Source organism: Chenopodium album, chromosome 21 (genome assembly GCF_948465745.1).
Source record: "Chenopodium album chromosome 21, dcCheAlbu1.1, whole genome shotgun sequence".
NCBI lineage: Eukaryota > Viridiplantae > Streptophyta > Magnoliopsida > Caryophyllales > Amaranthaceae > Chenopodium > Chenopodium album.
The window spans coordinates 32,195,315-32,222,516 of record NC_137854.1 but is presented as its reverse complement, the minus strand read 5'-3'; the positions used below and the strand labels follow the sequence as shown (position 1 = coordinate 32,222,516).

Sequence of the window (27,202 nt, the reverse complement as noted above, 5' to 3'; positions counted from 1 at the left end):
GGTGTGAATGCAGGCTGGGTTGCATTTGTTTCTGTTTTTTTTTTATTTTTTTATAATTAATTAGCGACCGCCTTAAGCCGTCGCAAATATCGATTTTTGCGACCGCTGCTCTACCGGTCGCAATTTTTCATATTTGCGACCGTCGTAGTACTTGTCGTTGAAAATAGAATAAACGGTCGCAATATTTTTGCGACCGTCAACCGGTCGCAATTTTATTTTTTTGCGACCATCGAAATTGCAACCACCGCTTTGCGACCGTCGACGGTCGCAATAGTTTTTTGCGACCGTTTTTGATGTTTTTGCGACCGTTTGTGGCGGTCGCAAAAACCTTAATTTTTAGTAGTGATATATATATATATATATATATATATATATATATATATATATATATATATATATATATATATATATATATATATATATATATATGTTTAAATCAAATCTAAATTAATAAGTTTAGATATATTTTATCAATATGTGTATGATTTTTAATCGTTAAATATCTTTAGTTTTGAGATTAAAAAAATTATGAAAAGGTTTTACTTGATAAATAAATTTTTTCCACTAAAAAATGCTATAAAAAAGTTTATTCATGTAATTATGATAACAAGTGCCACCTCATAATAAAAATCTCTTTCTCTTTTGCTGTTGTAAAAAAAAATAATAAAATAAAATAAAATAAATCTCTCGCCTCTCCTGTCCTCTTCTTTCCTCCTCCGTTCAAGGGTTTCTCCAAAACCTTGGCCGTTTAGGCCGGAAGTATAGTCTAATTTCTTCGAAAATTATACTTTTTCTGACCCTTTTTCCTAAATTTTATTTAGTTTTGCTATTTAGGTTTCAATCAATCTACACAAGTAGTGTACATATTCGTCTGTCTCCCTATGGTGGATTGGTTAGTTTTTGTTAGTTTAGTTGTTTGTTAATGTTTGTTTAGGGTTTGTTAGTGTGTTAGGGTTTATCAAAAAGGTAATATCTTTTGCCCTATTGTCAGTTCTTTGGTAAAGATTTGTTCGGGATCGCAACGGTTGTCAAGTTTTCAAATGCGTTTAGGCGAATCAGATGAGAATCATCCTTACGCCTACAACAAATCGTTAGACTATCTCTTCGAACAGGTTGTATATTCCAGCGATGTGCGCGAGAGATGTACTACTTTATTTATCAGAATCGCGATCCGGATCGTAAAATTGCAAATACACCCAGTCGATCTGGATCGTCCATAAAATCGTTCTGTAGGATCAGCCATAGGATCGGTAGAATCGTATAGGATCGGTAGGATCGATAACGATTCTACGATCCTATGGTCGATTCTACCGATTCTACAAAATAAGCTTAAAAGGAACATTTTTATTTTAGTGGACTTAAGTATGGGCTTGCTCATCTGGTTTCTTTCCAATTTATTGTTTTTTCTTTATTTTTTTCCCCTTAATTTTTATTTATTTAATTAATTTTGTTTAAAATAAGCTAAATTGTGGGCCTATCATTGTTCTTGGTTGGTAGATACCGTGGTTCCAACCCTGTCCGATTTCACTCGAATTTCACTTGATTTATGTAGCTGATTATGTTACAATTAATTTAATTATCTAATTTCAATGCAAGCATGTAAAATTTATATAAAACTTTTAATAATCTTTATTCTTTAGTGAGTGGAAGCTAATTTCTTTGGATTTTGTAAATGTAAAGCATCATTTTTTTTCTCCTTTTTTTTTTCTTTTTTTAAATTTTTTTTTATTATATAGAGGTTAACTTTTTTTTTTTTTTTTATTAGAATTAGAATATAAAATTAACAAGTAGTATTATAAATTTAGATGGTGTATCTATACACTATTGTCATGTAATGTATTTAAGGAAATAACTTTTTTAAAAATAGATATATTATTATATACTTTATTTAGTTTAAATATGAATAAATATTTGATACAGTTTAGTAAAATTTTATGTTTGTTGCAATTTTTGTAGGATCGGTCGATCCTACGATCCGATTTTACGACTCGATCCTACCCCCATCTTCCGATCCAAAGTAGAATCCCGATCCTGATAACATTGTGTACTACAGTGCAAGATCTTTTCAACACCCTAATTTGATTCAGTTTTATGTATTTGTTAATTTAGATTTTATTTCTAGATGCTGGATGACTTTTTATTAATGAATTGATTTGTTTAAAATAAATAGATAAATAAATAAAAATGTGAACAAGTCATATTAATTGACATCCCTAATTAAATATTGATAAAATGTCCCTCGAGGTACACGAGAATAGCAATCTTTCATTTTTCATCTATTCATTTTTTTCTATCGCAACAATTTTGTTTATTGTTTATTGCCCATTTTTCTAGTTGACGCACGGGTCTATGAATTCCTTTTCCTCTTAGGTTCCTTATCTTTGTTCTAGCCTTCTAGGTATCCGTTTACCATAATTTAAAAATTTTCCCTTTCTCCGGTTTTCCGCTTTCTCGAGTAAAGCTACGAGTATAAAAATACTACCAGTTTATAAAGAACTATGCTAGAACCCGTGCGATGCACGATTTATATAAAGCTTATTTTAATTTGTATATTTTAATAATAAATCGCTATTATACATGAATATAAATAAAAATTACGTATATTTTGTAATTTTAAATTTTTTTATTTTAATTAAAATTATGATATAGTATCGGTTCAACGTTGTCTAATTCATAATTCAATGTTAGAGATCATTTATTAGTGTGATTTTTAAAATTGTTTTAATTTTCAACGATAAATTGATAGATTTTAGTTGTAATGTAGAAGCTTCCAATATTTAAATTTCAAAAATGTTAAATATGGTGGCTTTCCCAAAAAAAAGAAAAAAAGGAAAAAAAAGATGACATCAGCATTGCACTTAGGCAGGAAATTTTTTATTGAAAAAGCGACACGTGGGCAATGATGATGTCAGCGACTTCTGCTTTAGTAATAGTTAATAGATAGATTAAAGATGGTTACATTTCAAAGTTCGACACTGATTTCAAATTCCACTTTGACCTTTTGGTGACGCATTTACTTTGTAATGACTGTGTTTAACTTAAAATTATTCTAGGTTAGGTCCGTGTCATTCACGGTAATTTTACGACATCTAATAAAAATATACTTCCTCCGTTCAATTAATATTGCAATAAGGAGGAAATTACGCATCCCAGTGCACATTTTATATGCTAAATATCTATAATTGTGTCAGAGTAAAAATTATAAAAAGTTGATATTGTGAAAGTATTTTATGAGATGAATCCAACAAGATCACACGTGACTATATTTTGCTTAACGTATAAATCATATTATATGGTCAAACAAGAGTGATGAATAGTGCAAAAAGTCCATTGTTGCAATATTAACAGAATGGAGGAAGTACTAGATTACATCCCATGCTATGTACGGTATGAGTTAATTAGACAATGACTGAAAAGAGTGTATTAATATTACATCTTAATTAGACCACAGTGTTCAAAAAATTCGACGATAAATTTGTGCATTTATATACTTTGTGATAGTGAAAAACATAAATAAGTACTCCGTAATACATGAATAGTTGGGAATTAAAAAAAATAGAATTAGAATATTTTGAAATTTCTTAATGGAAAATATTAGAAGAATAAAATAAACAAATATTATTATAGTTATGTAAAAAAAAATATTATTATAGTTATGTAGTACCAATCATCTTACAATAAAGTGAATTTATGAAGTCACTTAGAGCATGTACACTTCAGCTTAATTCAGTTTATTTCAGCTCCAATCAGTTTAGTTCAGTTCAGTTCAGCTCCAATCAGTTCAGTTCAAATCATTTCAGTTCAACTCCTAATTTTCTTCTCTCATAAAATATTCATTTTAGCTCTATTCACTTCATTTCAGTTCAGTTCAGCTCAGCTCAGTGTAATAAATGTGAACAGGCCCTTTAGTTAAATAGATTTTTTTTTCTGTGAATTTTTCATTATAATTTTCCTACTTAAAAAGAAGAGTGTTCATCAAGAATATCTAAAAATGATTTGATATTAGAAAAAACCTAATTTGACTTTAAAATAATATTGATTCTAAAATGGTATTTATAATTGATTTAATTTTAATTTGTTTAACTCTAACGGTCTAACCTATTCATGAAAGAATTAATTATAATATGTGATTTGGCATACTTTTATTTTATTTATTTATTTATTTATTTATGTATTTATTTATTTTTATTTTTTGAGGGGGAATTTGGCATACTTTATATAAGAGGAAATATGTATTTAGAATTTTTATTTTTATAATAATAAATAAGGGAAGGGATTTGGAGGAAAAAAAATAGTCGTGATGAAAAGCTAGGTCGCTTATTTTTTTTTTTTTTTTTTGGAATTTTACAGCTAATGGCTAGTCAACAACTACTTACCAAATACTCATACTTAATTATTTATTTTCATAGCTAACAGCTACCTCTACAACTACATACATTTTGCCAAACACGCCCTAAGTTTTTCGTATTAATAACTATAATTAGCAAATATGGTCATTGAAGCTGATGCAATATATAAGTGCATAGGAAGAATTTTGTTCAAATCACCACCTTGTATATGGTAAAATTGTTTAACGTTGAATTAGGTGAAAGGAAATAGTTATAGGAGCAATTTGTATCATTTTTTTTTCCCAGCTTGTAAGATACGGGGGTGCCCCTCCTATCGCATGAGAATTGGGGTGAGGATCAAACCCTGGTCATTCCTAGAGGAGATGGAAAGAAGTCAAGAAAATACATAATCCACCCACAAATCTAGCTAAAATAAATAATCAATACATGTGTATCGCACTAACCAAATGAACATGAAAACACATGATTGTAAATTTGAAATTAGATCATTTCCCTATAAGAAGTTAACAACTCACCCTATTATTTTAATTGACCAATTTTGGCTATAAATGGAAACCTTTCTCAATCTCTTAAACACACATAAACAAACCCATTTTCTTTACACAAAACACTACTCACACAAAATGGCCCTCTCTAATGCAGTAGCACCAATACGTGCTGCACCATCCAATTACCAAAGGAATAACAAGTTTCCCACATTATTATTAGGGGCTAACAAGTTTTACACCAATCAAATAAATGTGCTTGCTAATAGAGGGTCACACTATAAGGCGGCCTCACCTTCTTCTCTCACTGTGATTAGTAAGAAGGTGGAACCATCAAAGGTTGTCTTGGTTGATGGTTTCGAACCGGCGTCCATCAACCCACCTAAAGACTTAAAACGATCTGACTTCCCTCCTTACTTCAAATTTGGCGCCTCCATTTCAGCTCTTCAGGTCTTTTTCTCTCCTTTTCTCACTCCGACTCATTTAACTGCCCCAACATCAGTAGTTGTATTATTGTATATAATATGTCCCTTTCGTTCCTAAAGTCAAATTAATCTCACTTCACATCTTGACACTATTCTTTTCTTTTTTTATTTTCGGGGTTTTTTTTTTCAACATTGTCTCAAACTCTCAACTCTAAAGTGATACATATTGTGGGATTCAAATATACAATATCAACAAATAAATTTGTTAAAATTTTACCTAACATCTTACCCCGGTGGCGGATCTAGAAATTTTAGCTTATGGGTTGAAAATTTCAAACGTAGCCAATTTGTAATACTAGTAAAAAAAAATTAATACAAGTAAATACATTTTTTTTTAAGTTCAAATCCAATCTCTTTCAATCATGTTACTGCTCACAATTACTTAGAAAAGAAAATGTTACTGCTCACAATTTAAAATAGATGAGTTTCTTTTTATATTTAGAAATTGAGCTTTGTGTGTCAAAAAAAAAAAAAAAAAAAAAAGAAATTGAGCTTTGTACCATTATTAGTTCTATTTGTTTGTACTTGAAACATCTTGACTTTTATAATATCGATTCCACTCTCATTTGACTGGATTTATTTTTGTGGTTTATAGCAGTATATTAGTAAATATTTATAGCAGTGTATTCTACAATATTAAATACTGTCAAAGTGTCAGCATTTACATATTCACATAAAAAACTAAACAAGTCAAGTATAGAAAAGCAGTGAATCAAATAAATCTACGATGTATGTAGTTTTAAGGTGTATGTTTGTGTGACTACATTTTATTCTTCTTTTCTTCTTATCCCAAAAAAAAAAAAAAAAAAAAAAAAAAAAAAGAAAGTTGAATGTTTCTGATAAAATTAAAAAATGGTAGGATGACAAGTTTTTGATAATTAGCATTTTTTTTTTTTTTAAGAAAAGATAGCTAGCAATTTGAAAGGCTAAAAAATAAAGGAAAATCTCACAGGTTTCCAACTCGTCCCACACCAAGTCAGTAATAAAAAAACAAAAATTACTTGGAATTGCCATCGATCTTGTCCAATGATTCTTGATTTTAGGATATTGTTAATCAATGCTCCGGGCGTTAGATAAGCATTTAAAATACTACTCCCTCCGTCTAAAAAAGAACGACCCATTTGGGTTGATTACGCGGGTTTTAAGGAAGTTAAGTAAAAAGAAGTAAAAGTATATTGGAAAGATAAATTTACATAGGGTTTGTAAAAAAATAAAGAGAGAAAGTAATAAAATAACATAGAAGATCAAATTTTTATATGGGGAAGCTAATTTTGCACAAATATTGTAGCAAATTGGTGGGTGTTTTAATGCAAATAGGTCATTCTTTTTGGGACAAAGTTTTGGCCAAATGGGTCGTTCTTTTTGGGACGGAGGGAGTAGTTTTTAAAGTGGTATTAATTTGAAAATGTATAGCAAAATGAATACAATATATTAATTTCCCCGGAGATACTACTTATTAGCTTTTGTCTTTTAATTAATATGAGAGAAAATGAATACAATATATTAGTTTTTCTTTTCTATAAATTTTGCAATTTTTCTCAAATTCCGCACTAAACCCATACTGGATCCGCCAGTTTTATCCTTACACTTTTAATTCAAATATTTTCTCTATTTTTTTAGTTGCATCACTTTATTTTTTTTACTCTGTATCTCTTACCACATGGGCCCCATTTATTTTTTCTCTCCAACTCTCTCTCCTCCAAAAATTGCCTAAAAGTTCATGAAAACAAAAGTGATGCAACTATAATAAAAACAGAGGAAATAATAGATTTTCCTAAAAAAAAAAAAAACACCATTGACCCATTGTAGTGTTAGCTAACTAAATAATATATTACCTAAAATAGTATTTATATTAAGTTTGCAATGCATATCAAATTATGCTTTTATACGTGCTATAACTTTTATTTTATATTAATATTTTCAATTTTAATTTTTCTTATTTAACACCTCATAACACTTATTAGCTTTTGCCTTAAGTAATTTATACATGGAGTAATATTAATCGTTACCTTTGTTAGTTGCTTCTTTAAATTGTGTGCCACAATCAATTCTAGAAATAAGAGAAAATGGTGAAAATATAAAGAGTGATAGACATCTCTATCTTACAATTAAACGTTACAATGTTTTCTGAAATTAACAGAACATGTAATTGTATATTTTTCTTATCTTATTAGTTATTAACAGCTAGTTGAGTGTTTATTTGACATTGTTGTGGTTTTCTATTTTTTGGTTTTTGTTTTTTAAAAGTATGTTACATATGTCACATAATAAATCAAAAATTATTTAGACTTATTAAAATCAGGATAATTTTAAAAACTGACAATAGAAAAGTGAAAACACCTTTTTCTTGTTTTTGGTTTTTTAGTTTTCAAAAAAACAACAAACTGAAAACCAACAATAATGTCAAACAAGCCCTGAACAAGTTGTTTCTTGTTAGTTTTAAGCAATCTTTGAAGGGACTAATAACGTATTTTTAATTTAATGTTTTTCTTTTTGTTCATTTTTTTTAAATATGATTATTAATTTATTATCCTTTACAATGTAAGCAAAATTTTTTTTTTGTGCGTAATAGACCGAGGGATCAGGCACTGAAGGTGGAAGAGGAAAAAGCACGTGGGACTTTATGATTCAAGCAGACCGAGGAGGGAAAGGAGTGGATTCTTACAATATGTACTTGGTAATTTTTTATATTTTTATTTTTTTGGATTGGGTTTATGTGTCGTATACTCGTACGGTAGACTTGGCAATCCTGACCCAATCCTGATGACCCGGCACATGACCCTAAATCGACCGAAAAACATCGACCTGAAACCCGAAATTGACCCAACCCGACCCATATCCGATTCGAAAATGGATTTGACCCAATCTTGACTTGACACCCGATTGTCCCCCACCGATTGTTCCCGACCTAAAGTTGACCAGATTCTCGAAATTGACCCGACCAAAAGTTGACTTGAAGTTTGACTCGAACAGACCCGATACTCGAAATGTCTTAAACTAAAAATACCTTATAATTTATAACTAAACTAAAAATCTTTCACTACTACATAAACGAGCAAATCCAACCCCTAAAACCCGTTACAATAGGGCAAAAAACCGTTGTTATAGACCTATTGCAACGGTTAAAGGACCGTAGCATTTGCGGCCATTGCATTAGGTTTAATGCAACGGTTCAATTTACCTGACGCAACGGTCTTATACGATCAACCATGGACCGTTGCATCAGGACCTAAAGCAACGGTTGATAAAACCTAATGCAACGGTTCTTTAGATTTCCTACAGACCGTTGCAACAGCCCTAATGCAATGGTCTTTTAGTTCTAGTGCAACACCAATTACTTTCTATAGAACCGTTGCATTATCATTATTATTATTTTTATTATTATTATTATTATTATGATTATTATTATGATTATTATTATTATTATTTATTATTATTTAATGCTTGCAGTAAATAAAACAATTCAAAAACTACAAAGAACAAATAATCTAAACGAAATTATATAACAACCATTTTATTTTTCCCTTGAAATATGTATATATATACATTAAGTAATTTTACATTGATATTTGACTTTGCAAAAAATTCCATAAAATAATAATAATATTGTCACAATAATCCCATCATCATTCTTGCTTCCTCCTCGATTTACATCATGTTGTTCTTCATCACATCACCATGTACCTATATATATAAAACAAACAAATAAATTACATTAGAGAATAAAATCTTTTAATCACATCACTCTACATTAAAAAAAAGTTGGTTTAAATTCTTATTAGATAAATTTGTTAGAAAAGGTAATAATACATATTTGTCATAATACAATGATATGTTGATACCAAGGAAGCTTATGTTGTAATTAATTTAAATGTCAAAAAAATTAAATAGAACCACAAACCCAAAAATAACATTTAAATTTAGAAACACCCATAAATAATAATCTAAAAACTAGATGAGGAAATTACATAAAATTCCCAAGAGAAAAATAAACTAAAAACATAATTAATAGAAGTAGAAGAGTTTAATGAAATAATAATTAAGAACTTGAAAAGAACTATATATCATGAACAACATAAATTAACTATAAAATTATTCAATACAACAAGGCATTAGCTAAATAATCATTGATTTGTAATAGCTAATTATAAACAAAAATTAAGTAAAATTGTACTACACACATTAATTAATACTTAATTTATGAAAAAATTTAAAGAAATAAAATTCACATCATAAAAACTTACAAAGAAGATGATAATGGAAAGTATTGAAGCTTGATGTTGGAAGTTTGGAACTTGAAGAGAGAGAGAGAGACAAGATAGATATAGAGAGAGAAAGAGAGTAGAGGATAAACAATAAGAGTATGTACATGATAAGAATTTATTTCAAAAATAATGATGTCCCGCCGATTAACGATTTTAAATTTTCGAAAAATGATGGGAGCGGGAAACAAGATGCGTTTTTGAATTTTCTCATTTTAACACCTAGTGCAACGGTCATTTTTGGACCGTTGCAGTAGCTTAAAATTCCGTTGCATTTGATAGGCTGATGCAACGGTTATGTTAGGACCGTTGTAATAGCCTACAAATACGTTGCATTAGCTTTATCCGTTGCTTTGACTCGTTGCATTAACTATCACCATTGCATCAGACCGTTGTACTAGTTTTAACCGTTGCATTTGACCATTGCTTTTGCTCGTTTATGTTGTAGTGTTTGTTGCCAAAAATGACCCAAAATGTTCGTCTCCGATCCAACCATAGCGAACCTAATAAACTGAATTGATAGTTCTTATTATACTAATAATAATATATTAAATGATCGATTTGAGCTTGATCCACAAATGGAACAACGAACATAACCCGACACGAATATGATCCGAATATTCTAGACCTGAGAATGGTATGACCCAAACATACCCGACCCAAATTCGATCCGATATCTAATGACCTAAGTCATTGGAAACCTAAATTGACCCGACCTGACCCGTACTTAGGCCAACCTGAATGTTAGCTGACCCAGAATGATCTGACCGGCCCGAAAGTGACTGTACCTAGATCCAAAATGACCTAACTTGACCCAAAATGACCCGACCCGGAGAAGTAATAATCTTGGAACAACCTGAATATGACCAGACCCAAAATGACCCAGACCCGAAAGTCACCCGACCCTAATCACTGAATAAGTAATTATCCTTTCAATATACAATCACTTGAATAAGTAACAACCTTATCAGAATGTTAATCTGAGTACAAAAATAATACAATGTCCACCCATACTTCAATTAGGATCATACTAATAAGGACCCTAAGGCGTAAGAAACAAATTAAAAAATTTTCTAAAATAGTATGCGGCGGAAAAGACTCGGCATTCAGGCGAGCCGCCTGATTTATCTTAATTTTAGAATGTATATCAAAATCACACATTGATCGGTGTAAATATTGTTTATTAATTTAATATATATACTTTTAGTCATCTTATATAACGCCCTAACACCCCCTGGTGGTTCTTTAGCCTACTCTTTCATCTCATTGCCTCTCTATAATAAAATCATATAAAAAGTAACCTAAAAAGATTAAAAGTTACCTTAAATTGGCTAAAAATTACCAGACTAAACTTGTTTAATCAATCAATACTATATACTAAAAGACACACCAGCAATGACACGTGTCATCTCCTGGTGTGTCCTTAGTTATTTTTTTTTCTTTTTACTAAAAAAAAAAATTCAATTAAGGAAACAAATCACTTACAAAAATCATATTATTTATTTTATTTTTTTTTAACATATTCCATATTAACATGTAGTAATTATTATATTTAAAATAAAAGATTTATTCACAAATCTTTCTAAAAAAAATAATCAATTATATACCAAAAATCAAAATTTTAAAATAATCTTACAATAAGAAAAAATATTGCTCAGATTTTTGCCTACTTTTGTTTTAGTTGTGTATTGGAAGCTACAATTAAATTTGCAAATACCAAATTAACATATTTCATACTTTTATTATTTCTCGACTAATTTATGATTATACTGAGTACAGTAATACTTCTCAATCAATACTATATAACTATATATATAACTAAAGATCACCGTGCATGGCACGGGATCTAACCTAGTTTATACTAATATTATCATAAACCTAGTGTATACAGCATTTTCTAATCCATATGTACAATTTTTTTATTTTTCCGTGAACGATAATTGTCACTCTTAGAGCAACTCCAATAGTTTGCTAATTGTCGAATTAGCATGCCATGCCACATAAGCTTTTAAGCTAATTGTCATTTTAGCTAATTTGAGCTTCAATGACTAGCTATTAGCTTAATATTTAAATTAACCACACCTCCTTAATTTATGTTTTTTATTTTCATTTTATTTATTCTAATTTGTTTTATTTTAGCAAGTTTTTCCCAAGCTAATTTGCTTTACCAAGCTAATTGCATTTTCTAGCTCCAATGGTCAAGCTAGTAGCTAGAGATTATTTAATATAGCAAGCAAGTCCCTAGCTACAACCATTGGAGTTGCTCTTATAGTTTTATACTAGGTTAGACCCCGTGCCATGCACGAAAACTTTTAATAATTAATTTTAAATTAACATTATGTAAAAGTAAATTTACGTATGTAAATATTATAATGGATTATAAAAATAGCCTACTTGCCAAACAAATATTTAAAAACATGCATTTTACTATATACTATACGTCGTCTGTACTGTTGAAGGATATAAATAAAAAAAAATTTATTTATGTAAACTAGAAATTTTGTTTTATACTTAAGTTTATAGCTAGCAATAGATATAAAGAGGCATCAAATCTTTTATATATGTATAAAATTTGTTTTTTATATGGAATTTTTTTTTTTAAAAAAAAAATTAAAAATATAAGGGGTCGGACACACCAGAAAATAACACGTGTCATTGCTGGTGTGTCTAGTATATAAGTATTGATGTATCTTGACCTTCTAATATTTGTACATTGCAGGAAGACATTAAGCTATTGAAAGAAATGGGAATGGATTCGTATCGTTTTTCCATCGCTTGGCCTAGGATACTCCCTAGTAATTATCCTCACCTTTTTTTTTAAAAATTTTTATTTTTGGCAACTTTTTATTATTTTTTTTTTAACAAGGTTGACCAATCGATCTTAAGCATCGCTTGGTCTAGGATACTCCCTAGTAGTTTAAGAATATGTTGTGACGAATTAAGCAATACTGTATTTGTTGCTATACGAAGAACATGTAAAATGTATGTTGACCATTAGCACTGTCAAAACGGTTTGACAATTTGGCTTCGGTTCGGTTTGAAATCGGTTCGGTATTCAATCGGGTCGGTTTGGAATCGGTTTAATTGTCTCACGGGTCGGTTTTGGTTCGGTTTAAATAGTTATCGGTTCGATTCGGTTTCGGTTTATTGTTAAGCGGTTTTAATTCGGTTCGGGTTGTAAACAATCCGAGTAGTAAACGGTTCGGTGCAGACGGGTTGCGGTTTGTTAACGGTGCGGTGCAAACGGTTTTTATCCCGGTTCAAACAGTTTCGGTTGGAAACGGTTTCAGGTTAATCGGTTCTTTTTTGGTTCAGTTTATAACTGGTTCGGTTCTTTTTCGGTTCAGTTTTTAACTGGTTCGGTTCTTTTTCGGTTCAGTTTATAACTGGTTCGGTTTTTCGATGGTTTAACCACTTTAACGTTATTCATATCGGTTCCATTTCAAGTTTACTAAATTACGGTTCTGGTCGGTTTTCGGTTTCAAAAAATAAAATGTTTATCGAGTTGTTTGGATTCGGGCAGTTAAATGGTTTTGGTTTGAAATTTGATAGTACTTGCTAACCTTTTGCGTTCACAAGTTTTATATAAAGTCGCGAATCATTTCATATTTACTATTTAGGCATCATATTATAAACAAATTCTCATTGATTTTATAATTACATATTATGTTCTGTTTCAAGTTTAGTCATACTGATCTTACTAGTTTATTACGAAGTAGATTATAAGAGTTAGTGTATTAATGTATTACTGTGTTTACAATTAGGTTATTATATGCTTCTTATTTAATCATTTATATACATGACTAGAGGCAGTAGTGTTGCTAATAGTTTGAGGCAGGGCCTAAGCCTGCTTGTTTTGCTCTTGTTTGTGAACACTGATTATCCTTAATGAATGATTTGCCTTGCTATTTTAAAAAAAATATTCTAAGATTTCTAATATTTAATCCATTTAATTATATTCCCGTCAAAAAAAAAAAAAATCCATTTAATTATATAAAAAAGTTTGTAAACGGTTCGATTTAGAAGCGGTTTGAATCATAAACGGTTCGGTTTATAACTAGTTCGATTTACAAACAGTTCGGTTTTTAAATGGTTCGGTGCAAACGGGTAGCAGTTTGCTAACGGTTCGGTGTAAGCGGTTTTTTTGCCAGTTTAAACGGTTTCGGGTTAGATACGGTTCGGTTCTTTTTCGGTTCGGTTTTCTTTCAGTTCGGTTTATATTTGGTTTGGTTTGTTAACGGGTTCGGTTCTTATACGGTTTAACATTATTCGGGTTGATTCGGTTTCGGGTTTACTAAAATACGGTTCGGGTCGGTTTTCGGTTTCAAAAAAATCGGTTTTTAATCGGTTCGGTTCTCATTTGGGTCGGTCGGTTTCGGGCAGTTAAACGGTTTCGGTTTGAAATTTGACAGCACTATTGACCATATATTATTTGAAGTTATAATACCTATTTATATAATCATAAGCTATGTTTAATTTTATTCAGAGGGTTCCGAAGAAAATGGTCCAATTAATCAAGAAGGAATTGATTTCTACAACAAATTCATTGATGCTTTGATAGCAGAAGGTAATTACAAGATTAAGATCTGCTATATATCTTTTTCTTACGATCATTTTTTTCCTTTGATTTATTCATCGAAAATTGATGTCTTGAATAATCTCTTCAGTAATGCACCTAATGCTACGAACTTATATCAATACTCATTATGAATTCCGGAGTATCTATCTTACTTTACAAATTCTTTTTACCAACATTTACAGGAATCGAGCCTGTCGTCACATTATTCCACTTCGACCTTCCTGCTGCTCTTCAGGACAAGTATCATGGCTTCATGAACAGTCAAATAGTGTAAGTTATCGTTCCAATATGTATTGACCAGATTAAAACGTACAATTGTTAATGGCGTGTTTAATTTGCCACATTATTACTATCTTCACTAGTTGTCATGCATGCATGTCACGTGTTTAAACTTTAAATTATATTGTAAACGTGACAACTGATTTAAAGTTGAGATAGTAGTCTTTTTTTTTTTGACCCGTTAATCATATTTACCATTAGATTGCTATGTTTTTTTTTTTTTTTTTTTTTTTTTTTTTTTTTTTTTTTTTGACAGGGAGGATTTCAAGAAGTATGCTGATATTTGTTTTGCCAACTTTGGTGATCGAGTAAAGTTCTGGTCAACAATTAATGAACCCTATGTGTTTGCGTCGTTTGGGTACAACCAGGGTTTGCCTGATAAAAAGAGTGATCTTGGCCCATTCGTCGCTACTCACAATATTATTTTAGCTCATGCTGCTGCTGCTCAAATCTACCATGACAAGTATCAGGTACCTATTACTTAGCTTTTTCATGTGTCGCGCCTTTCCTTATATGCTAAACGATATGATACAGAGCATGATATAATTCGTATATTTCTAGCTAATTGCATTTGATTATCTTGTTTGAGTACGTAGCAAAAGCAAAAAGGCAAAATTGGAATTTCACTACCATGTCAATGGTTTGAGCCTCACTCAACCAATCCTACAGATGCGGCTGCTGCCCGGATACAGTTGGACTTTATGTTGGGTTGGTAAGTGACTAAGTTACATACTTCCTCCGTTTTTTTTTTAGACTTACAGGACTACTTACAGCAGTTCGACTTTTACACTATTCATGTTTTTCACTTTAATTAGGTTTGATGTTATACTTAAGCAATAGTCATGTGAAATCTTGTTAGATTCATTCAACTTATACTGTACTATTTTAATACTCCGTATCAAATATTTATAATTTTTACATAATCGTTACCTTGGTATATTATTGAAAGTAATAAGTCCCTAATATATGCTCTTCTTAAATATAAATAAAGGTACATGGATCCATTTGTTAGTGGCGATTATCCAGAGTCTATGAAGGACTCTATAAGAGAACTCCCTAAGTTTACAAAGGAGCAAAGGAAGATGCTGAAAAATTCATGCGATTTCATTGGTATCAATTATTACACGGCGAGATTTGGCAAGCAAACTACCACAGTAGATTTAATGAAAGGGACGATCGATATCAAGTACACTTCAGAAATAGGTGCTTAAAAATTTGCTACATCTGCCTCTTATCTCTTCGAAGATTAAAAAAGGTTTCTTGTAATAAAGTCATTAACTCATTATCATGTTACTCTTAATGCAGTGAACGCAGATGGAACTCTAATTGGAGAAGAAGCGCAAGGACAGAAGGGTATCCATGTAAACCCTGTCGGTCTAAGGAATTTGCTACTTTACATTACAGAAAAATATGATAAGCCCGAACTTTATGTAACTGAGAATGGTGAGTTTAGTTGACTAGTATATGCTAACATACCAGTGAATAAATTGGGTATTAAATTGAGAACATACTTGTGTATGCTAACATGTTAGTCATATATAACACTTACAGGTGTTCCTGAAAAGCCTAAAATCACATATTCTGTTCTGAATTCAATCAAGAAAGGAAACATTGGAGAGTTGAAAGCTGCACTTTTCGATGACAAGAGAGTCTCACACGTCGAAGATCACCTTACTGCAATTCGTGAGGCTAGAAAGTGAGCAATTAATGTTTTCTATTTCATTGTTTTTAACATAAGTACCAAGTATTAGTTTGAGTTTAATTGGTACAAAATAAAGTCGAAAGCAATGACTAAAGACTGCATATATATGTTTTGAGTGCAGAAAAGGGGCAAATGTAAGAGGATTCTTTGTATGGACACTTATGGATAATATGGAAGTGGGAGCAGGGTATGATGCTCGCTTTGGTCTCAACTTCACAGATTACTATGACAACCTCAAAAGATACCCGAAGAAGTCTGCAAAATGGTTTACTAATTTCCTCGCGACACCTCCCAAGAAGAACTAACTCTGATCTAGAGCTATTTTGGTTCTGATATTTGCAGTTGTCTTGTGCTGAAATGATCTTAATCGTCTGGATCATATATTCTTTTACGCTGCATAAATTATTTACTGATTTCCTCACAATATCACTCATTAAGAAAGCTTTTTGGTGATACTGTTGCAATTGTTTTGTTCTGAACTGATCTAAATTGTTTAGATCTTATTTACGTCCTTTTTAGGTTTATTAGTTGTTAGCTTAGCTCTTTCTTTATTAATCCTGATCATTTTGTCTTACCTTCCATGTATGGGAATCTAAGGTACTCATCTACGTAGAGCAAAGGATACAATGCTCTAACTATGACTATAATCATTTTCAGCTACCTTTGCATTCATGATTGCTTGCATTTCTACACTAGTTATATATTTATATTTTTTAAAAAGAAATTCTACCTAGTTAATTATTTCTTTCCATTATATTATTGTTAGAATTCTTGTGATTTTTGATACAAGTATATACATATACTTTAGTATTGTGTTATTTTACCACTTGAAATTTTTATATAGATGGAATCTTGGAATTAATATATTTTTAACATATAAATAGTGTGTTAAAATAAATTTGTAAAGTTTGATCATAGCCTTGAAAAGTAGTAAACTTTTACAAATAGTAAAATAATTTATTTCACATTTGTAGATGGACAATCCAAAATCAATTCATCTTCTAAATGAGCTGAGGGAGATGAGTTTTTAGGGTTTTGCGGAGCTGGAAGAAGTTTTTCGGGGGTGGGGAAAGCTTTGTAGGGGGAGGAGGAGGAGGGGAGGGGCGACGAGGGGCGGGGGAGGTACCGCGAAGGGTGGAGCGAGGAGCGGCGGTGAGGTGGCTGGGTTTTTTTGGTGGTGAGGGTAGGTAGGAGGGTGGTGGTGTGGTGGTGGCTAAGGAATGGGAATGGAAATACCTATGGGGATGGGGAATCAACTTGGAGTGATTTGGGGGAATAGAGAGGCTAGAAAAATGGCCTAACAAATAAAAATAAAGGGAAATTCTCTTTAGTAACACTGTAGTTTTTTTTTCCCCTCAGTGGTAAATTGTAGATGTTAAATTATCTTTGGTAAATTTTAATCATTTATAATTATTCAACGTTGAACTTAATGAAACAATATAGTGAATGCTTGACTATGGTTAACATTTTATTTAAATAAAAAAAATAAAAATTCCTAAAATGTACTCACTTAATATACTCAAAATTCCTTAAATGCCCTTACTTAAACCCAACATGTCATCATCATGATTATCATCTTCATCCTCCTCTATTTCTTCCTCGTGAATTACCTTTCTCACTTTCGGAACAAGCTAAGCTCCCACCCAATTGTCACCAACCAGCCAACTATCCCGCCTTCACCCACGATGGCGCCCGTGTCTAGCCCCTCCCCCGCCAGTGTGTCGGCCTCCTTCACCATAGCCGCGCCTCTCCTTCCCCTTGAACTACCACCCCTCCTGAAACAATCCCTCAAATACTCAATTTCTGCAATTTCTCCTCCAAATTGTCCTAATATTGTTGATGTTGTTAAAATTGTTGGTGTAATTGATTTTTGCAAATCTGCTAACATGAATTGCTAAAGAGAGCTTTCAGAGATCGAGATTTTCTTTGCTTCGCATAAAAAACGAAGAAGACTGAAAATGTAAATCTTGTTTTCTTTTGAAAGAAGGGATTGAGCTTATTGTTGGCCTGGTGATTTAGAACCAACAATTGGCTGCCAGATTTCGTCCCATTGATTTTTGCAATTCTCCTTCAAATTGATTTTTACATCCTTTACTTTGGGTTTGCAGAATTTTGCTAGCATTAATTGATTTTTTCAATTTTCGTAATTAATCTTCAAGTTGCAAAAATCAAATTGTTAGCTTAGTCCACTGATCTTCTTGTAGTTACTATTGTTTTTGTACTTAGTGTTGAATTTGGGGTAAATTACTAAATTATTGTCCTACAAATAAATCAGACCATCAAATCTATAAATTTGAAAAAGATTCTTGTATTTAGATTAGGGGAAAATAGGTTGATAATCAATTGAATTGAGGGAAATTGCAGAAATCAGAGATCCAACAAAGAAGAAGCTAGGATCGACGTTTTTTTTTTCTAATGAGATTCGTTAAAGAAAGACAAAAGTTGAGGGAAGGGGAGGGGCAGGGAAATCCCGCGAGGGTATGGGAAGGGGTTGTCGATGTAAGGGCTTGGTCACAGGCTGATGGGGAGGGTTTTGGGTGTTCACGGAGGGGTGGTTTTAAGGGAGCTGAGGATAGGTTTTTTCGGGTGGGTTTCGGATGATTTGGGTGGGCGGTAAAGTTGGGTTGGTTGATGGTGTTGGCGTTGACGGTTGGACAGTGCTTCTGGTGGTGATGGCGATGGCAGCTAGGCGGCGGCGATGGTTGCTTGGTAGTAGTTTTTGGGTTGAAGACTTTTGGAGGGATAGCTAGAATTAAGAATTAGGGTTAAATTAATCATTAAGTTTTTTTTACTAGAGTCATTAAGTCTTTAGTTAACTAGGATTAAGCTTATGATTTTATTAAGTTCACCATTGAATAATAATAACTAATTAAAGTTTACCAAGGGTAATAATAAGTATATTTACAATGTACTAGTGAGAAAATAAAAAAAAAATTACAGTGTAACCAAAGAGAATTTCCCAAACAAAGAGAATAAGGGTACTTGATTCATTTTCTCTTTGATGAATACCCCCAACTAAACGACCCCTAATTTCAATGCTACTTCATGCTCAATAGATCGTAGAAAGTAAATTAAAAGATTAAACAATTGGTAATTTGGTATAGAGAATTGATGACAATCAATTTAACATTTTACATAAAATTTGATTCAAGAAAAGAAATACTCATAATACTTACAATTATTACAGGCTACCTATAATGACATCATTTCTTACACAAAGTTCTACAAGGTATCGAAAGTTCCAAGCTAGTAATAATGTAGTACTAAGCATAGATCTAAAATCTAAGGCAAAAAAAGTACACAAACTAGCAACTTTAATTGGATCCTAACTAAACTACATAGACCTATCTGATATCTAGCTGATGTCTAAAGAAACATATTCTCATCCTTGGAAAAACCAAGACAACAACACCATAGGTAAAAGATTGGCTGAATCATTCACCACATAGTCAACAGATGGTTGTTAGACTATGGTGAGTCAAGATATGAACGAATGTACACCTCAGTGACTTGGAGGCTTTACTTGGACATGAAAAGTAATAAATCTTCATCATAAGACATACACAAGTTGTCAGTCAGTCTAATGGAGGCTTATATTGTTGGATAATCAATATTGAGCAATTCGGGTCAAATTCTGATGAAGCCAATAGATCGCCCACATTGCCAAGTTCCGGGCATTCTTCCCAATCACTCATCCCGGTAGTTATAGGTGAATTCCGACGTCCTCCATTTCCAACTACAAACAATTGGTACATATCTATAATGTCTCTTAAGGCAGTCGCTGTTTGGGCTCCATTCTTCACACGCTTCTCTATGTATGCGACTTGACCGGAAGTTACATACCTAAAAATAATCAATCATGTTAAAATAAATAGTCAATCACCTTCATGCTTTAAATTTAAGTATATGGGTCATTTATCTATAATGAAGGTCATACCATGATGAATAAGTTGAAAAAAAATCAAAAAGCTTCTACACACAATACCTGTTGTAGAAATTTTCAAGAAAGGCATCATCTGCTTCATCTTGAGCCCCACGACTTGGCATTGCCATTAATATTTGCTCATTATCATGTGATGCAATATTGATCCTCTCTGGAGTATTATCATTTGAAGATGTTTGGAGAAACCTAATGACAGTAAGGTTCATACCGAGATGCATTGCAATGTATGTACTAAGAGACAATGCTTCACGATCATCAGGTCCACCAAAAAACAAAGCTGCAACATGTGGCTCTGAGTTTAAATTAGCTGATTGTGAGGACCCCATAAGTCCTCGGTCAACAAGGATGGCAACCGTGCAAGGGGCATGACGGAGAACTCTTTGATTAGTTGTTCGTATACCCTCCTTACCACTTTCCATTTTTCCATCTATTCTCTGATGCTTATGAAAAGGGAGGATTAAAATTGATGCTCGCAAATCTTCAGCTATGTCACACACATCCTCAAACATTTTTGATATGGATGAGACAACCTTTAACTGGCGAATAAATATTCCTGTCTCATGTATGAAGTCATCTACACCATCATTGATCTCCACTGCATCATTTCCACCATAGGTATCATCATCACTTAGTTCATCCTCCTCTAACTGGTGATACATCTTACTTGTTCTCTTCTTTGGAAGAAGCTCAACCAAGTGCATAAGGTAAGCACATAATGGTAAATCTTTTGACCAATTTAACCATCCGATAACTTTGACCATAGTTGAAACATTACGAGGACCATGAACACATGCCAGCACCCGTAGTTCTATTTCTGGATTTTGTTGCTCAAGGGGTACTGCCCTATAAGCAAAGGTATGGTTGTCCTTCAAAACAATGAAAGTAATGGCAATTCCTGAAATCAGCGTATTCAAGACTATTGTTACTAACATTACCTCAACGAAGCTATTATTCCAATCCTGCAACATAGTCAAAGTGAAGATCAATTAGGTGTAACATTAATATTTGATTTACAAGAAATCTAAGAAACTTATAACAATTTTGCCAAACCGATATTTTTGTAATTTGTAGTGCTAGGATACATGTACATTATGAGTGTAAGTACAATTTGTCTTAAGAGCATGTAGGCTTACCGCTTTCATTCTGATAGCGCTTAAGATAATGACGTCAAAATGACCTTTAAGATTAAGTAGCAAACCAAGAACAACCCCTTCTTTCAATGGAATCTTCAACCGATGACAAGCAATAAGAGTGCCCGAAATCTTGCCACCAATGCTTAACAATAAAACCACCACAATGCCTATCAAATTCTTAACTATAGCAGCATCTTCGAAGTTAGCTTGAAAACCAGTGTAGCCAAAGTAAATAGGCAGCACGAAGGTATACACACTATAAGATAGCTTGTGACTCATTGTTCGAGCAGTTTTTCCTTTTCGAGGGAAAGTCATTCCAAGAACCAATGCGGCTAACAAACTATTAGCAGATCCCCATCTATCTATAACACTTGCACTAAGAAGGACTAAAAGAAACAAAGGGGCAATTTGGGTATTTTTTAGATATTGACTATCAGGACTTAGCTTGTTAAGTAAAATTGCTATATGTCTCACTACGAAACTAACAATGGCTGTGAAAAGCAAAGACCAAATCCATTCACCCCACTTAAATCCACGACCGTCTTCAACAGTCTTCATAACCAGACCCCCGCATAATATACTTGCAATATCATTAACCAATGAAGCACATATAGCTAAACGTCCAAAGTCAGAAGTTCCTAGCTTTAATTCGGCTATAAAGCGGATAACAAGAGGAGAGGCTGAGTTAGCTACCGCTATCATAAAAAGAAACATAAACGACGAAAAACTTTCATGTTTCTTTATAAAAAACTGAAACATGAAGTATGAGATAGCTCCAGCAATAAGAATGCATGGTAATGCAGCAGCAAATGCAACAATACTCGCAGCACGTAGATGACGTTTCATGTAAGATATATCTAGCTCAAGACCAATCAAAAATACAACACATGTTCTACCAAAAAACGCCAACACGTTATAGTAGTCAGCTGAGTTCGAACGAAGGAGGTACTTTTCAAATGGCTTTATCTTAGCCAAAAGCGATTGGTTAATCAACAACCCGGCCTGTTTAAGAAATTTAACATTAATCATTCTTAGAATCAATAGTTACTACTAAAAATACCTATTATTTTTATATAACAACATCCAATACCAAAAAAAAAATTAATAGTTGCCACTAGCCCACTAACGAAAACGTTAAGTAGTAGCAAAAGATATATTTTTGTGTGTTATGCTGATTGTAAAAATAAAAAAAAAAAAAAATTATTTTTTGATAGGTAGCAAAAATTGAAGTTAGGTATTTTTAGTGTTTTCATGAAATTGCAACAATTCAACCCACATACAAGCTTGGACCACATCTTTTTACTAATATGATCGATCATTTAAAATGTTTTTATATCAAACCAAAAAAATGTATAAATTCAATGTATCAATTATAAAAAATTCACAAATTTAATATGATTAAAATATAAAAAGAAATAGTTAGGACGTACAGTAATTTGAGGAATAGGCGTTGGAATGCCAATAGACTTGACACCAATTTGAAGAAGGTGAGAAACAGAAAGAAGTAAAGATGCCTGCAAACCCATCGCTATTACTGGGTTAAATAAGTCATTCCCACATAATACTTTTCGTGTAACATCCATTTTCTCTTCTTTTTTTTCTCACAATTTATCAATCTTTTACTAATTTTTAATTTTTTTTTTATTAATGATGCATACAAATGGTTATAAAATTGAATTTGTAACAACAATGCTTAAAGTTGATGACAGTATCGGGAATCCCTTTTCTCCCATCTCCTAATATAATTCCGTGATGGCCCAATGTGTAGATAAATTTTGAAACGTATGATAATTTTAGGTGTTTTTGACATTGAAGATGGGGTGAGTTGAAGAGAGAAAGGTTTGGTTTGCATGCTTATTTTTCTTTTCATTATTTTCTATTTTTCTATTCAATTGTTTGTTTTTGTTTTTTTTGTGTATCTTTGATGGAAGGCCTTCCTTCTAGGAGTTTATTTAGGAAAACCCTTCAAAATTAACTTATTTTCCACTTATACACTTTTAATTTCTTGCATTTTTTTGTTATGATATAGACAACTCATAATCACATTAAATATATTCCAAAAAAAATTATAATATTGTTAAAATATGTTGATCAATGCTTCAATATTCATACTCAATCTACACAATTTTTTTTCTTCAATATCTTAGTCCCTATTTATTTGACAAATTTTTTTCGATGCTTATATATAGAGCGGCAAGGGTGAATAATGAGAATCGATCCCAAGATCTCCTAAAATCGGGAGGGGGGCTTTAACCACTCGAGCTATCCCTTATTTTTTTTATTTGAAAATTGAAACCGATGATATTTTAACATTTGTGGCAAGATATTAAAAGTTGTCTGATATTGTTATAAAATGCTTCCCCTTCCCTACCGACTCGCTTTATATATGTTTCTCATTTCTCTATTTTAAAGAAAATTAGGGATTCCAACACACACGTTGCGTGTAGTATGGATAGAGCTTTAAGAAAAATTATTATTGGTGTCCTTCATGATAATTTGATATAACAATCTAGACGATAAATGTCTTGGATGTTTGTAGCTGTGCAATGTTTAAAACTTTAAATAGAGCTACTTGATTTAGCGTGAGAACGATAAAAAATACCGAGTTCTAGAAATATAAATGTCTAAAAAATTAAAATTACTTAGGCCCTGTTCTTTTGAGCTTCTGGGCAGAGCAGAGCAGAGCAGAGCAGATTTCAGCAGAGCAGAGCAAAGCAGAGCAGATTTCAGCAGAGCCGAGCCGAGCAGAGCAGAGCCGAGCAGATTTCATTATTATTATTATTTATTATTAGTTATAATTATTATTATTACTATTATTATCATTATTATTAAATATTATTTAATATTATGTTATTATTAATTATTAATTATTATTATTAAATATTAATTTTTAATAATATTATTATTTAATATTAATTATTATTAAATATTAATTATTATTATTATTATTAAAGATTAATTATTTATTATTATTAAATATTAATTATTATTATTAAATATTAAATAATTATTATTATTATTATTAAATATTAATTAATATCATTATTATTATTATTATTAAATATTAAATATTTATTATTATTAAATATTATTTATTATTATTATTATTATTAAATATTAATTATTACTATTATAATAATTCAATATTAAGTATTAATTTTAAGCAGAGCAGAGCAGAGTAGGGCAGAGCAGAGCAAAGCAGATTGAAGCAGAGCAGAGCAGAGCAAAGCAGATTTCAGCAGAGCAGAGCAAAGCAGAGCAGATTTCAGCAGAGCAGAGCAAAGCAAAGCAGAGCAGAGCAGCTCTAAAGAACGGGGCCTTAGTATGTCAAATTGAATAAATGATAAAAGACATCACACAATTATATAAATCTTGTACTCCATAACTCCATATATATTTACATTAATTTAAAGTCTTTTAAATAGTTTGTATTTTTTTGTCAATAAATAATTTGTACTGAATAGCCCTTAAATTACAAATAGGAAAAAGGAAAAGGAATTAAGAGAGTAAAAGATGTCTTTACATATTGAAATAAACACAAAATTGTATTTACAAAAAATTAATCAAACTAGGGGATTTTAAGACTTTTGAAATCAAATGGGTGGCAAATATATATGTAAGATCACATTTGAAGGATACAATCTTCCATGCACTATTAATAAGTTGTTAAACATTTATTAGGTAGGAATTAAGGATATTGAGGGCTGGGGTAATGTAATACGAATATTATATAGGACAAAAGTTTGTAACAAAAATATTACTTACTAACATACAGACCCCTCGTACTTTATTAATTATACTAAGGCGAGAAAACGCCCGCAATAATGAGGGTAAATATGTAAACAATTATTCTTAGGATTATAAAATGCCCACACACTATTCTTTTGAGTTAAAAAAAAGTGGCAATTAATATTAATGAGGACAATAAGTAAATAAATATTAGGGTATAATTGTCCAATCACTATTCATATATAAGAGTTATCTCAAACTATTTAAAATGTAGGGATACTTCCTCCACCCTTACTTAGTTGACATACTACTTTAAATTGTACAAAATTTTAGGTTTTACATGCCTTTTTTATTTTATTGTGTAATATAAAGTAGTTAGCTTGATAATGAGAATACACATACATTAATCAAGGGACAAAGCGTTTGAGAGTACAAAATAGGGAGAAACATCCATAAAAAATTGATTTTCGAATATGTATTCAACTCCTAACGACACTAATTTAGCAAGATGATGTGTAATAAAACTATCATCTCTTTTAACATTAGACCGTATCAACGAATTGAAAAAGCTACTAAGAGAAAAATATCTTCTAAGATAATGTCAAACTCTAAGAAATTGATGGCCGCTTTGGGCATGCGATTGATGAGCACTTAGAGCATCAATAATGGCAGTATCTTAGGTAGTTCTTAAGGAGAGAGAGAGAGAGAGAGAGAGAGAGAGAGAGAGAGAGAGAGAGAGAGAGAGAGAGAGAGAGAGAGAGAGAGAGAGAGAGAGAGAGAGAGAGAGAGAGAGAGAGAGAGAGAGAGAGAGAGAGAGAGAGAGAGAGAGAGAGAGAGAGAGAGAGAGAGAGAGAGAGAGAGAGAGAGAGAGAGAGATTTTTATTTAGCACTAGGTTAGACCTTGTGCCATGCACGGAAATTTATAATATCTAATTTTAAATTAACATTGTATAAGTAAAATACTATTATAATGGATTATAAAATAGCCTATTTGTCAAACATATCTTTTAAAATATGCATTTGATTGTGGAAGGATACATGCATACATCAAATATTTTATTTATGTAAATAAGAAAATTGTTATATACTCTCTCAGTTTTTAAATACTTGCTCTATTTCCTTATTTAGAAAACTTTTACTTATTTAATTCATTTTAATCACCTAATGAACCCACCATGAATCTTATTTTATTAATTTCATATTCTCTCTCCTCCAATTCTCTCCACCACTTTTGCTTTTTACAATTTTTTATTTTTTCACCTACTCTACTACCTTCATATTTTATTACTTTCTCCAAATTCTCCTAAAACTCCGTGCATAAAGAAATGGAGCAAGTATTTAAAAATGTAGGGAGTACCTAAGTTTATAATTGGCAAATAAATATTAGGACGGATCAAATCTTTTATTTATGTATTTGTTTTTAAATGGAATTTTTTTTTAAAAAAAATTAAAAATATAACTGACACACACGTGTCATTGTTGGTGTGTCTTTTAGTATATAGTACTTGATTAAGTCCCGTGACACGCACAGTTTTTACAAAATTTATAACGAATTGTATTGTTAATCAAAATCTACCAAAAAAAAATTATATTTATATTTTTGAATGAAGTTTAAAAAGTTTGAATCTTAATTTATATCCAGAACTGAACCCCAATCCGGATTAGCCCAAAGCGTGAACCGATGTAATTTGTTATATACACACGGGTACACCTTACACCCAACTAATCCAAGGTTAGTTTTTGCTCTTCATTTTGATGATTAAATGAAAAGCAAACATCAAAATGAGTTTAAATTCTCATGGGTGTACATTGCACTCGTGTATATAACAATCTCTAGTGAACTGGGTGAACTACCAAAAACAAAAAAGAAGTGAAAGATATACAATAATATTTTATACAGTAAAAAGACATGGAAAATGTGTGAATATTTTATGTAGGAAGTGAGTCACAATTAAATGATTTGGTGAATATATTTTTGTAAGGAAGTGAATTAAAAAAAAAAAAAAAAAAAAAAAAAAAAAAAAAAAAAAAAAATTGGAGGGGAAAAACCAACACCAAGAAATGACACATGTCATTCTTGGTGTCTGTTTTAATATTATGTTATTGATTATTGATTGATTGATTGTAGTTGGGAGTTATGAAATAAGAAATATCTCTTGTAAATAAGAGCTATGCTAACTAAGCACAAAATAACAAATCAATATAACTATTGCTATATTTTGCATATAATTGTTTATTAAAAAAAAAAAATTGAAA

General features: G+C 31.4%; 2 protein-coding genes across 2 annotated transcripts; one reads left to right on the top strand and one right to left on the bottom strand.

Annotated features, from left to right (window-relative positions):
* Positions 1 to 4,972: 4,972 nt before the first annotated feature.
* LOC145602831 (beta-glucosidase 24-like) lies at positions 4,973 to 16,446 on the top strand. Its single transcript, XM_081658990.1, has 11 exons — positions 4,973 to 5,284; positions 7,892 to 7,996; positions 12,301 to 12,376; positions 14,068 to 14,148; positions 14,343 to 14,430; positions 14,696 to 14,909; positions 15,036 to 15,151; positions 15,431 to 15,642; positions 15,745 to 15,882; positions 15,991 to 16,135; positions 16,263 to 16,446. Exons 1-11 carry the CDS (start codon positions 4,973 to 4,975, stop codon positions 16,444 to 16,446), a joined length of 1,671 nt encoding a protein of 556 aa, XP_081515116.1.
* A 3,270-nt stretch (positions 16,447 to 19,716) lies between these two features.
* Positions 19,717 to 22,800, bottom strand: LOC145602830 (cation/H(+) antiporter 2-like). The gene is made up of 4 exons (XM_081658989.1): positions 22,648 to 22,800; positions 21,218 to 22,219; positions 20,127 to 21,043; positions 19,717 to 19,984 (listed from the first exon to the last, which is right to left on the bottom strand). The coding sequence occupies exons 1-4, from the start codon at positions 22,798 to 22,800 to the stop codon at positions 19,717 to 19,719; spliced, it is 2,340 nt and encodes a 779-aa protein (XP_081515115.1).
* Positions 22,801 to 27,202: the final 4,402 nt, after the last annotated feature.

Coding starts and splice junctions, on each gene's coding strand:
- LOC145602831 (XM_081658990.1), top strand. CDS start 4,973: ATGGCCCTCTCTAATGCAGTAGCACCAATACGTGCTGCACCATCCAAT. Junction 14,431..14,695: donor TTCATGAACAGTCAAATAGT/GTAAGTTATCGT, acceptor TTTTTTTGACAG/GGAGGATTTCAAGAAGTATG. Junction 15,152..15,430: donor TTGGACTTTATGTTGGGTTG/GTAAGTGACTAA, acceptor ATATAAATAAAG/GTACATGGATCCATTTGTTA.
- LOC145602830 (XM_081658989.1), bottom strand. CDS start 22,800: ATGGATGTTACACGAAAAGTATTATGTGGGAATGACTTATTTAACCCA. Junction 21,044..21,217: donor GCGCTATCAGAATGAAAGCG/GTAAGCCTACAT, acceptor ACTATGTTGCAG/GATTGGAATAATAGCTTCGT. Junction 19,985..20,126: donor CTTGAAAATTTCTACAACAG/GTATTGTGTGTA, acceptor GATTATTTTTAG/GTATGTAACTTCCGGTCAAG.